At 42.4% G+C, this 12,838-nt stretch overlaps 1 protein-coding gene across 1 annotated transcript in view; it reads right to left on the bottom strand.

Annotated features, from left to right (window-relative positions):
• The window catches only part of PTPRQ (protein tyrosine phosphatase receptor type Q), a 377,099-nt gene that overhangs the window by 269,044 nt on the left and 95,217 nt on the right, over positions 1 to 12,838 (bottom strand). Inside the window, exons 18-19 of the mRNA XM_066589856.1 lie at positions 2,936 to 3,096; positions 2,043 to 2,154 (exon numbers count right to left, since the gene is read on the bottom strand). Of these exons, the coding sequence (XP_066445953.1) occupies positions 2,043 to 2,154; positions 2,936 to 3,096 (273 nt within the window). The remainder of the gene's footprint in view (positions 1 to 2,042; positions 2,155 to 2,935; positions 3,097 to 12,838) is intronic.

The raw sequence follows: 12,838 nt of genomic DNA, 5'->3' as shown, positions 1-12,838 counted from the left end.
AAATTTGCATTGTGATAACGTGCTAATCTACACTAAATCCTTCTGGACTGACTCATATAGCTTTACCCTTGTGCCCATCGCATGAATAATGCTTAAAGGAAAGCCATGTTCTATTAATAAGACATTCTGATCAAACAGGAGAAAAAACTGCTTTTTTTCATCATGCTTTTTTTGTTTTTGCTGATCCGAGCTGATAGAACAAGTTATGGATAAAATGATGTCGGTATGCAAGTATGCATTGGTTCTTCAGTCGTTTCTTGAATGCTGTTATTTCCAGGGGCCAAAGCAGGGGCATAACTATAGAGGATGCAGGGGATGCGGTTGCACCCGGGCCCAGCAGCCTTAGGGGGCCCATAAGGCCTCTTTTCTCCATATAGGGAGCCCAGTACTATGAATAAAGCATTCTAGTCGGGGGCCCTGTTACAGGTTTTGCCCAGAAGCTTCAAGTTATGCCTCTGTGTAGCATGGTTTAGGTATGGGTACGGGTACAGATACAGATAGAGGGCGGGCCCGAGCTCACCTTTTGCATCAGGGCCCCTGAGCCTTTACTTACGCCCCTGGGCCAAACTTAAAACATGCCATATTTTGGCTCCTAGAAATATCAATTCATTTGAACTAATACATTTTCGTATCAGAAAAAAATGAATAGAATCCTTAGAGCTTCAAATGAAAGTAGTTGGAAATGCCCAACAAGCAATGCCTCAAATTAGGCCTCATGCACACAGTCGTATTATGGATCTGTGTTGCACTGATAGAAATTGTAGGGCTCATACTGTACCACTATACATCTTTTATTTCCTACAGAGGCATAAATTTCTGTTCTATCGTTTGACATATTTCAGAACTATACCAGAGTACAGGCCCGTATGAAGGCACTATATGCCAGCACATGGAGTGCCAACAGCTGTGTGAGATCTAGAAATCTGTACCAAAATCTGCAATGAGACTTGCCCACTTTGCATGAGGATTTCACTGTTGATTTTGGTGTGGATTGCACTCACAGCATTGCAATGAATGAAATCTGTGCTGAAAATCCATGGCACTTCCACAGCAGACAGGATATGTGCAATCTGAAAATCTGGTATGCTTGGAATCAGTGGCAAATTTTCTTTACCCAGTATGCAATTTTTTTGCTTTTTATATAATATTCTATACAATCACTAACATTGTACTGTACTTTGTTGCAGAATTTCAGGGTGTAGTCTGAATTTCCACAGCAAGTATGCTTTGTGCCATTCTACCCTAATACAGAATATGGACTATGTCTGCCTCCAAACAGCTTACCTGCACACACAGAGCTTTTGGTGTATTGTGCTTTAATTGTGCATTAGGATACTAATTAAAATAACATTACATAATATATGTTCTATTTCAAATTTACCTAAACCATTGTAAATTGATCTAAATGTTGTAATGTACTATACCAGTAGAAAAAAGTTACTAAATAATTTCGATCCAATTTTCTAAGTTTTTTTTAATACTTTATGCTATATATTATTTACTATGATCTGTTACTTTTAATCATTAAGTAAATGTAGGCATTAGAATGCTAGTTGGATATATTCAGGAACAATGTAAATATATGGTAGAGCAGACCTTACAGAGGTCAGGTATGTGTCTGTTTTAGGGAAACTGAATACAGCCGTGGTGGATAGCTTGGGAAATACATGTATACTTATGGATACTGCACATCCAGTGACATTAAATTAAGACTTCTCCCAATTAAAGGGGAGAAAGCAAAGGTGGTTTAGATCATTAAATAGAGAATAAGTTAACATATAAAGTTTTCAAAAGATAATATGTATATATATGTTAGTTTGAACACTAGCCCATGTAGCCGGAAAGCATTACCCAACAAGCTGGACACTTGACATCTATGAAGCAATTGAATGAGCAAGCCTAACCTATGTTCTGCAACACAACGAGATCAGAGAGTTATAGGAAGTTATATCAATAATTCAGTTTGTGTTTACCTTGAGAGGCGTGAAAACGTAAGATCCCACCCAACTCTACAACACACAGATACTATAAAATAAACTTACTAGTTTCGTTAGTAATCACCAACTTGCTGTCCGGGGAGCTGAAGACTGAAGATGACACTGAAGAAACAGCTACCCTATACGTGGTACCAGGAGCCATGCTGGAGACATCTGCCTAAGGTGCCAAACAGACATTCAGTAAGTGAAATATGAAGTGTAGTGAGCTGGAAAGCACCTGTCCATTCTGGAACTGCTGGGATCATAGAATCCCAAAGAAGCAGCAAACTCCTGACTCGCATTCCCACCGTGATGGATGGTTGTGTAGGTAACACAACTTAACAGAACATATTTCCATGTTGAGTGGAAGTTTTCCCTAAGAGCTGAAAAACTTCACTTGACACTCAAGGTTAACTTTCTTTCTCTGTCTAGATCAAACTAATGAGATAAAGGAATGTATGAGCAGAAGCAGATAATATACTCCAGCCTACCTGTACATGTGTAGCTCTCCAAAGAAGCAGCATAGAAGCAAGAAAAAAGGTAATCATTATTTTACTCTCCAGAAAGTAGAATTGTTCCTATGTCTTTTTGATGGTAACAGGAAAATGTTGCCTGCATTAATGATTTAAGGCAAGGTCTGCCTGCACAGTGCACAATTAATGAGTCTGTATTACTCAATAGCACTCCCCTTTCTTTGTTAAACTATTCATGAACTCCTCGGTGACTGACTGGAGTTTCATGATGGACTTAAAAAAAAAAATAAAAAGTATATTAATTGTTAGGTAACAACCTGCTCATATTGAAACTTGCTCTTACAAATTGTAGCATAGATGATAGGACAGCATCCTATGATGGAAAATAGCAAAAAGGATATTAAAAACTCCTCATGGTTGGTCATGTCATTGAGCTCGGAGTATGAACAAAAGTTGTTCATCCATGTATTATAATGAAAAACATACCTGATACTCCCCACCTCCAAGATCTCTGACAGTAACAAAGCCATGCTGAGGAAAGAGATCCACTTGATATCTTTCCACCCGTCCGTGAGGTTGCTTCCAGTATAATGAAAAGGAGTGTGTTGATATATTGAAGGCAGTTACTGCTATAGGGGCTTCAGGTTCTAGGTGGGAAGAGCAAGAAAACAGAGAAATATATGTTTATCTATTCGTGACACTACTTACGGAGTACAGGCATAGCAGAGCTGAATTTGGTATTGATGTTTTATTTGTACACAGTGAATCTATATGAGGGTACATAATAGGTGCTATTACAGTTCTATTTAAAACCAATTTATGTCATCATGATGAATTATACCAAAAGACAAATTCAATTGTGTTACATGTTTGGTGTTACACTTACAACTAATAGTACTTTTCTGTTCAAAAATATTTTATTATGACATAGGTGACAAAACATAATTAACAACAATAATATATAGCTCTATAACCTAGACAGGTAAGCTCTATAAAAGGAAATTTAATAGCATATCTCTTCTGCCAGTGGATCTCGAAAAGCATCCAAAGAGTACACCCATGTCACAGATTTTCAGATAAATCAAACAATATAATAGAATGCAAAGTAAAATAGATAAACACAGGTAGGAAAGGGAAATCTAGGGGAGGAAAAGGTAGGAAGGGACATCTGGGCCTCAAAGGAGGTTAGAAAAGAGAAATCAACCCTGCTGATTAGAAATGTTGGCAACCTAGGCTATCTTTCACATTCTCTCATGTGAGGCCAAGGGAACCAGAGTCAAGCCCAAAGATAGCTTTTACTGTGCCATGCCCGAACCTAAAGACAACCATTCTTCCATTCTGGGAGATGACCTAAATTCCAGCCATGGCTGCCATACCGCATAAAATGCATTAAGATCTTGATCCTCCTCAGCTCTCATCTCTTCATAACGCACCAGTGTGTTGGTTGCCTCCACCCACTGAACTCTGGTTGGGGAAATGTTGGTTTTCCACAATCTTGGGATGATCTGCCGAATGGCTTGGACAAAGAATCGTAACAAACCCCTCTTTACCCTTGCTATGGACCCTGGATACATAGACAACAAAGCCATCTCGCAGGTGAGAACAATGGAAGCGCCACATATCCTGTTATACAGGGCCAAGACATCCGACCACAAAGCTGCCACCAGGGGACAATCCCACCATATGGGACTCATACTACCTTGGGAAAACATTCTATGTAGGCGCTCAGGTGTCCTGTACCATCGTGACAATATCTTAAAGTTACGTTCCTGGAGTCTAGAATACACCATCCCCTTGTGTGTTAGAGTGATAGCTTTTTGCCACTGGTCCCGGGGAAGCTGCCAACCCAGCTCCCTTTCCCAAGCCCCAACATACTCCGAGGGTTCGTCCCCCACCTCTCGAGACAGCAGCATCCTATATAGGTACTATATTGGGTGTTTAGGAGTATCTATGGGGGTGCAACTTACCTCAAAGGGCAAAAGGTGTTTAACTAAACCTGCATTGGGTGTCAGGAAATCCAAGGCCCCCCGCAGCTGAAAATATCTCAGCCATTCTCCTGGAGGAATCCGAGTTCCCTCAAAGAACTCCACCAGAGGCCTCAGCCCACCAGATCCGAGAACATCCCTCAAACGTGGAATGGGGTCCGAGTGCATAGACAGGAGATGCTTACTGTCTTCAAAGGCCTTTAATTGTGGATTAGCTAGAAGCGAGGTGAGAGGTCCTGGGATAGAGACCAATGCACTCTGTGTGGCAAAGCATATCCAAGCGGACTTTAGTTGCGAGAGTAAAGGGGACAAATTAAGAGACTCATCAATGTGCCCCCCCACCCCACCCCCCCGGAAGCCAAAAAAAACCCTGGGCTAACCTGGGATCAGTGGTATATTCTATTTCAACCCAAGTAGTATAGGGAGAAATCAGGAAGACTAAGTCACCCTGAGTCCTTTGTTCGGGTGAGAATATTATATTTTAATCTAGGCCTGTGGCCCTTCTTTTAACACTATTTTTAAAGCTTTACTGTTTTTATAAGCTTAAAGACTGGGGACACTTTGTGGGACAATTTGTTTTCACTTAAATACATATATTTTGGGCTAACAATCATTTTAGCCATAGGGTTTAACTAAAATGTTTGCACTGTTCCTCTAAACAATCTTTTCTCGACAATTGGGCTGTGTAAATTTAACAACAATCAGTCGATGTGGCTGATCATTCAGTTTCAACTAACATAAAAAAACTTGCTAATTAGTTGCACATGTTCCCGTGTGAACAGGGAAATATACAGACAGTCTATGGAGACAAACAATTGTAATGATGATTGTTCGTCTCCATAAGACGATTTTCATCACTTGTGTAAGACAATGAAATGAGTGCCAGTTGACATGCATGCGTGTCAGCCCTCATTACAGTGAGCGGAGAATGCGGAACCTGTAAAAAGATTCTTCGTTTTCAGCCCATACCTCTGCTCTCCTGCACTTTTTATTAGCTAATTTATGACCACAACTAAAATAAACTTTATTGTGGTTATAATTTAACTAATTAGAACATTCAGAAGAGGAAAAAGCAAAAGGAAACTAAAGTCTCTTTCACACGAGCGTATATCAGCCACCGTTTTCACAGCCAGTCGATATACACTATGATCTGATGCATTGGATTCCAATGCATCAGATCACATGGCCGTATTCCTGCGGCGTGAAAGCACCCGGTCCGGCCAATATAGTACCGAGTGCTTTCATGCTGGCCTGCAAAGATAGTCCTGGAACTAACTTTCAGGTTGGAATACGTCGGCCGCTGCATGGGCTCCTATGGAAGCCAATGAAAGCAGCCGAAGAAGGGAGGGAGTCTAGCAGAGTGACTGCTAAACTCCCTCCCTCTTCCCTCCTCTTCTCTCCTCCCCTCCGGCTGTTTGCAATGGGAGAAGGCGGGACAGATGTGGAGCTAAGCTCTGCCCAGCTCCTCCCCTCGCATTGCTGGCTGCGACCAAGGGGCAGGGAGGGGGCGGGAACTCAGCTCTGCCCCGCCCCACCCCCTTCCATTGCACACAGCCGGACGGGAGGAGAGAGGAGGTGAGCCGGCTAGGGGGAGGGAGGAGAGGCCCCACGGCATTGCAGGCTCAGATTGTATGCGCCGGGGCCTGTGCCGTCTGAACAGGTGCACAAACGTTAGATTTGTTTGCCCGTTTACACGTTTTTACAGCACCCGGCAGGCGCATGTAAAAACTCCTACGGCCGTGTGAAAGGGCCCTAAGGGTGCTTTTAGGTAGGAAGATTGTAGGGTGCTTAATTGCCTAATAGCTATCCCAGCAAATATGGCTCCTGTGCTTTCAAACAGAATCATTCAGTAAATGGAGGCAGAGATTGCTTATAGCCACCCACCTCCATTCACAGTAAACAGGACGTCATTCATAGATGAACGACTGCCTGTTTACACAGGCCGATCGTCGTTTGATTTTTATGCCCGCAAAAATAAACAACCAGTGATAAGTGAATGAATTCTTGTTCATCATTCAGTCAATGCCAGTGTTTAGACTGAACAATATCTTTCAGTTTCGCACAATCCAAGCAGTCAGTCCAGCTTCACTGATGGATCTCCTATTGAGCCTTAGATGAGACTGCAGTGTCTATATACAATGATATGCAAAAGCTGCAGACGACAAATAATGCAAATTTTTAAATTAGACCCTATTGCAAAAATGATTGTCAGACCAAAATACATGCATTTATGTGAAATAAAAGTGCCCTCCAAAAGTGTCCATTGCCTTTAATGATGATTGACATGAACTGTCTAAGTTTGGATTCAAACGAGCGTGTTTCTGTGCGTACAATTGTGCGCACCAAACCATGCGTCTATTAAAACCATTGCTTCCCTATGGTATATTCACATGTCCGTGTTTTACAGGCGTGCAAACGCGCGTACCTGCAAAACATAGGACATGTGTGCACCATAGGTCCATGGTGCGTGTCAATATTCCCCAGCGATTAGGCCAACTGCCATTTATTAAGTACCCCTCTGGTTTAAAATATAGAAGTAATTTGTCTATCAATGCCTCTATTGACAAGTAGTGTTCTGCAATGCTTCAAGTAACACATTGTCCTTCTTATACAGACATGTTAAGGATATTCACCAGAACAGATGAAAGCTAATAGAAATACTGTTTTGAGTGGGGGGGGGGGGGGGCAGGGGATGGATGCATATTGGATTACCATTAAACACTAATAAAGAAACTGCCATGGTTGGTTACATTTTCTGTATATTTATCCTTACAGCTTGTCTAAGGGGAAGATATAGTGCATAGACAGCAATAGTTGTAACCTGCTGCTACAGACAAGCTGTCCAGGCAAGCATGCGGGGGAAAAATGTAATTAAGATGTCTTCCTGCATGCAGTAGCTCTTACGTGATTGCCCAAGGACCATATTATAACACATATCGTATGCTCTCACTTACTTAAGATTCACCTAAAGGAGTATTCCCATCTCTGACAAGCATTGCCTTGTGGGTACACCTCTCTGTATAAGGTGAATGGGTGGCCGGGAGAACAGAAACATCTGATCACGGTTGGGCTACACTGTTTCTGTAACTCATATAGAGTTACTTAAAAAGCATAGTACTGTTGAACAGCACAGCTTACTGTGCAACGCTACTTGCATGACTCCCATTGGTGTCTATGGGAATTAAGCAAACAATATAGTGAAGTCTACTGAGCTGTTAGCACAGTCCTTGACCATCCACAGCCACTTTGTACAGGCGGGCTGGGGACCAATACTAGAGATATGTGCAGGTCCCATCGATGACTATTTGACAAAGCAAATAAGCATTAATGCTTGTCGATCAATGTTCATTCTGATCGGCTCATGTAAAAGACCCTTATTTATACAATGATCACACGGGATTAGAGTTGAGCGAACATACTCTGCCGAGCTTGATGCTCGTTTGAGTATTAGCGTACTTGATGGTGCTCGTTACTCGAACGAGCATCAAGTCGTGTTCGACCCTGCGCCAGTTTTTGGCTCCTCCCCGCTGTGACGTGCCTGTTTTGGCTCCTCCCTGCTGTGACGCAGCGTGCGTCATTGGCAAATTTTTTGAGAGAGAGAGAGAACACACGAACAAAGGAGAAAAAAAAAGCTCGGGACCCGGCGTCCCACATGCAAAAAATGCTCGGGTCTCCCAGTGTAGTCAATGGGTTCGTTACTCAAGTAGAGCTCTCGAATTTCAGGAAAAGCTCGACTCGAATAACGCGGACCCGAGCATTTGGGTGCTCGCTCATTTCTACACAGGATCAAAGGGAAAAAAAATCTTGTCTGCTCCTTGGGGTATTTCGTATGTCCTATACTAAACCGAGTGTGTAGAGTCCAAATCTGTAGTCGGATTTAGCCTAGGACGTCATGTTCTGAAGTTATACTCTGTGTCATTGGTTATTCATGCAGACACAAAAAATGATTTATGTTAGTTATGTAGCCACTGTACATAACTATATTGTACTACAAATCTAAGAGATTGCAAAAACATGTTCACATCAACCCCTTAGTGACGGCCCCATTGCCTTTCTACGTCCTGGCTTTGTGGGCTTTAATCTTCAGGGACGTAAAAACATGCTCGCCCTGAGGATTACAGCCCCATGCACTGAGGACATCACAGCTCCATGCTGTCAGTTACTGGAGGTAGCTGACAACCTGGAGCTGTCATGGGGGGCTGCAGAAAGCCCCCCTTCCCCTCGGCAATGCGAGATCGCAATCAAGTAAGTAAAAAGGGAAAAAAGTTAGAGTTTCAGCTCCCCTCACGGATCGCATCCATGAGGCAAGCTGAAAGTACTCACCCCCATCCTTTGCAATGCCCTGTGAAGATCTGGTCTAAAAAGGACCTTCGTCCGTCTTCTGCGCATGCGCGCCAGAGGAAAGATGGCAACACTTGTGTAGAAGACTGTATCATCACGGGACATTTGAAATCTCCTGCTTTCCGGCCACTGAAGGAGTATGTCGGAGATCGCTCCGGCCACCCACCTCCATTTACAGTAAACAGGCAGTCATTCCTAGATGAACGACTGCCTGTTTACACAGGACGATCGTCATAAGCAAAGAAATTATGGTTCCCTGTTTAGTCACTGGCCGCATTTACACTGAGCAATTACCCTTCAATAACCCAAACGATAATCGATCAGTGTAAAGTGGCCCACAGGTTTAATAAGCCATGTTTCTGCACAGTGAGGGAAAGGTCACATCAATTGTTTAATTTGGTCCCACACAACACTAGTTCCCAGAATCAATTACTGACAAAATTTAAATGAAGCTTTTAAAGTTTAATGTTGTATCTATTTATCAGGGCTTATTCACACGAGAGTATTCACGGCCGGCCAATATACACTACCGTGTGATGCATGGGGCGGCGTATACATTGTCAAGCTGTCTTCCCCTTCCCTCCCCCTTGTCGGCTCTCTACAAGGGGAGGAGGCGGGACAGGGTGGGAGCTAGTGTGCTGTGCCCCCCCTCTCCGCCCCTTGCCGCTGCTAAGCTCCCTCCCACCTCCCTTCTCCTGCAGCTGTCATTGGCTCCCATAGGAGTCAATGCAGCTGTTGCCGCTGACGTATAAGCACCTGACCGGGCGCTTTTAAGCTACGGAAATACACCCCTATGCACAGATGCATTGTAAACCAATACATCAGAGGGGCAGCGTATATCGGCCGGGGCATGCAAACCCGGCCAATATGCGCTTGTGGGAATAAGCCCTCAAGCTGTATAAGTTATAGAAGTCATTGGTAGTCCAAGATCATAAACTGCACACTGTGATTGTCTCTTTTTTTGCATAAAATTTTTACTTGGAACCTGCATCGCTGTTTTTCATAAAAAAAAAAAAAAAAAACAAGACAAAATAGTGCTGCATGCTACACTTCTTCGTATAAAATGCCAGACAGCTGGCCGAAAACCAAACCATTTTACAGATTCTCTACATGTGTTGAAATGTAACCATTTCTTTTCCTATTAAATCTTCTCCTATTAAATCTATTTTCTTTATACTTATTTGGAAAGATAAACATCCATGAGTCCAGGTGGAGATATTATACCCACCAATTTCTAAAGGGGGGTTAGGCTCCCCCTCTATTATTCAATACTATAGATCTTGTCATTTTTTACCAAATGCGTTTTCTTTGCTTCGAACACTGTTCACTATATTCTGTTTTAATGAAACATCATATGCTTAAAACCTCTTTCCTTCTCAGCATTTATCTTTGCTACAACTTTAAGAAATTGCTAAAAAATATTCTTCTCACGATTAAAGATTGCTTAGAAACGTGGTATTTACTCACCACCATGATCTTCTCATTTGGATTGTTCACAGAGCAGAAGATCATTTTTATTGCTTTTCCCCTTTTAAGTACAATTTTAAAAAATCTAAAGTATTGGCTAATGAATACTTCACTGCCTACAGTGGCCAGAAGTTTTAAGACTGACACAAATTTTGGTTTTCACAAAGTTGGATGCTTCAGTGTTTTTACATCTTTTAGGCTGGGCTCACACAACCAGGTCGGATTCCACATGCGGGAGGCCCGTAGTGGATTCCAGCTGTAAGCCCGGCCAGTGACCCTAAGTACAGCAAGTAATTGTACTGCATATGACAGCGAAGGCACGCAGGCAGTCATGTGAAGTACAGCTTTTTACCCTTCTTTGTTTGTATTTCTTGCGCTATCGTTTAGCTATGACCCGGGTACCCGCAGCCCATACGCAATGGGCTCTATGGTTTCAGATTCTGCATTAAATCAGAGCATGCTGCCATTTTTTTTCTGCTTGTGGAATCCGCAATGTGCACTTGCAAGTTTGAAGGAAATTTTGAAACTACATGCCTCTTAATGCCCACATATTACCACGGATTGTCCACGTGGACGGCAATTGCGGAATCCACAATTCAAATCCAGTCTTGAGAGACCGGCCTTAGTTAGATGTTTCTATGGTATACTGAAGTTTAATTATAAGTATTTCATAAGTTTTCAAACTTTTATTGACAAATACATCAAGTTTAGTCAAAGACTAAATATTTACAGTGTTGACTTTTTTTTTCCCAAGCCTTTGCAATTCTGTAAAAAACTGTACAGAGATTGGACTGCAGAGGAGAGGCATAAAGTTTATTTTATCTCAAGAAGCCGCTTTCAGACTATTTGAGACTTCTGGAAGAATGATTGTCCGGAGAAGAAAAGGTGAGCGCTACCATGAGTCTTGTGTCATGCCAGCAGTAAAATATCCTCAGCCCATTCATGTGTGGGGGTTGCTTTTCAGCCAAGGCAGTGGGCTCATGCACAATTTTGCCTAAGAAATACTGCCATAAATAAAGATTGGTATCTAAACATCCTCCAATATCCACCAAGAACAATTTCTCCCAAAGATCCAGAAGTAATTTGGTGATGAGCAACGCTTTTTCCAGCATGATGGAGCACCAAATCACAAAGCAAAAGTGAACAAAACATTGAAATTCTGGGTCCATGGCCCGGAATTCTCAAGATCTCAATCCCAAGGAGAACCTGTGGTCAATCCTCAAAGAGCGAGTAGACAAACAAAAATACACTCCTAAGACTAATTAGGCAAGAATGGGTTGCCATTAGTCAGGATTTTGCCCGGAAGCTGATATTCAACATGCCAGAGCGAACTGCCAAAGCCTTGAAAAAAGGGTCAGCACTGTAATACTGAGTCTTTGTCTAACCTTGATATATTTGTGAATAAACGTTTAAAAATTTATGAAATGCCTATAATTGAACTTCATTACACCATAAAAACACTATACTAAAAGATCTAAAAACAGTGAAGCAGCAAACTTTGTGAAAAACAAAATTTGTGTCAGTCTCAAAACTTTTGGTCATGACTGCACACCAGGGCTTCTTAAAATGTTTCTACTGAAGAAAACCCTAACAAGAATTTGGTAATACCTGGAGTCAGCTGGCTTGGACAGGTAACACCCAGCCACAGCAGCCGCGACTAAACTTATGTCTTATCTATGGCTGTTAACCACTTTGATACCACTGTCGATTCTGGCAGCGGCATTGGCCCAACACGCAGAGGGTGTGTTTCCTGAATGTGCTACCCCCTACAATGAGATTCTGAATTGCTGTTTGGGTGTCATGGCTGCCTGGGGACTTGTGAAGGCCCCCAGGGCTGCAAGGTATTTCCATATATTAAGCCATGTCTATGGCGGCAGAAAAGCATCCAGAGGAAATATGGCACAATATACAGACCACAGTTATGGAAACAGCCAGTAGGCATCTCACCTATAAAAAGCAGGAAAAATGTCACTATTGGTAGTCTGAGAAAACCCTCAGAATAGCTGATAAAAGAAGAGCAGCAAAGGCAGACGGCAACAATGACGAAGTTAGGCAACTAAATGCCAATTTTCAGCAAGCGGCAAGGAAAGATAAAGAAATAGACTGGAATGAGCATTGCAAACAACTCGAAGCAGAAGTCATAGAAGGCCATATGCAAAGCCTATTCTCAGAGGTCAAGATGACTCGAAAACCTTTCTTGGCACGCAACAGCACAATCAAAGGGAAAAATGGGAAGAAACTGAATGACCAACAGAAAATCAAGGATAGGTGGAGGGAATACAGAGGAATTTTGTGCTTGAAACCACATACCTGGACCATTGCATGAGGTGGAGCCTGTGGACTTGGAGCATTCCATTATGGAATCAGAAGTGGTTATGGCAATAAAACTAGCCAAAAATAAAGCACCAGGCATAGATAACACACTGGCAAAGCTACTGCTGCCAGTACAAGTGAGAACCATCACAGTGCTGTGCCAGACAGTATAGACATCCACACAACGGCCACAGGACTGGAAAAGATCTATCTTCATCCCTCTACTAAAGAAAGGCGACTCACAGAATTGCTCTACCGAACAAGAGACCTCATTCCACATCCT

Source organism: Eleutherodactylus coqui, chromosome 2 (genome assembly GCF_035609145.1).
Source record: "Eleutherodactylus coqui strain aEleCoq1 chromosome 2, aEleCoq1.hap1, whole genome shotgun sequence".
Taxonomy (NCBI): domain Eukaryota; kingdom Metazoa; phylum Chordata; class Amphibia; order Anura; family Eleutherodactylidae; genus Eleutherodactylus; species Eleutherodactylus coqui.
This window is presented reverse-complemented; position numbering and strand designations above follow the sequence as displayed.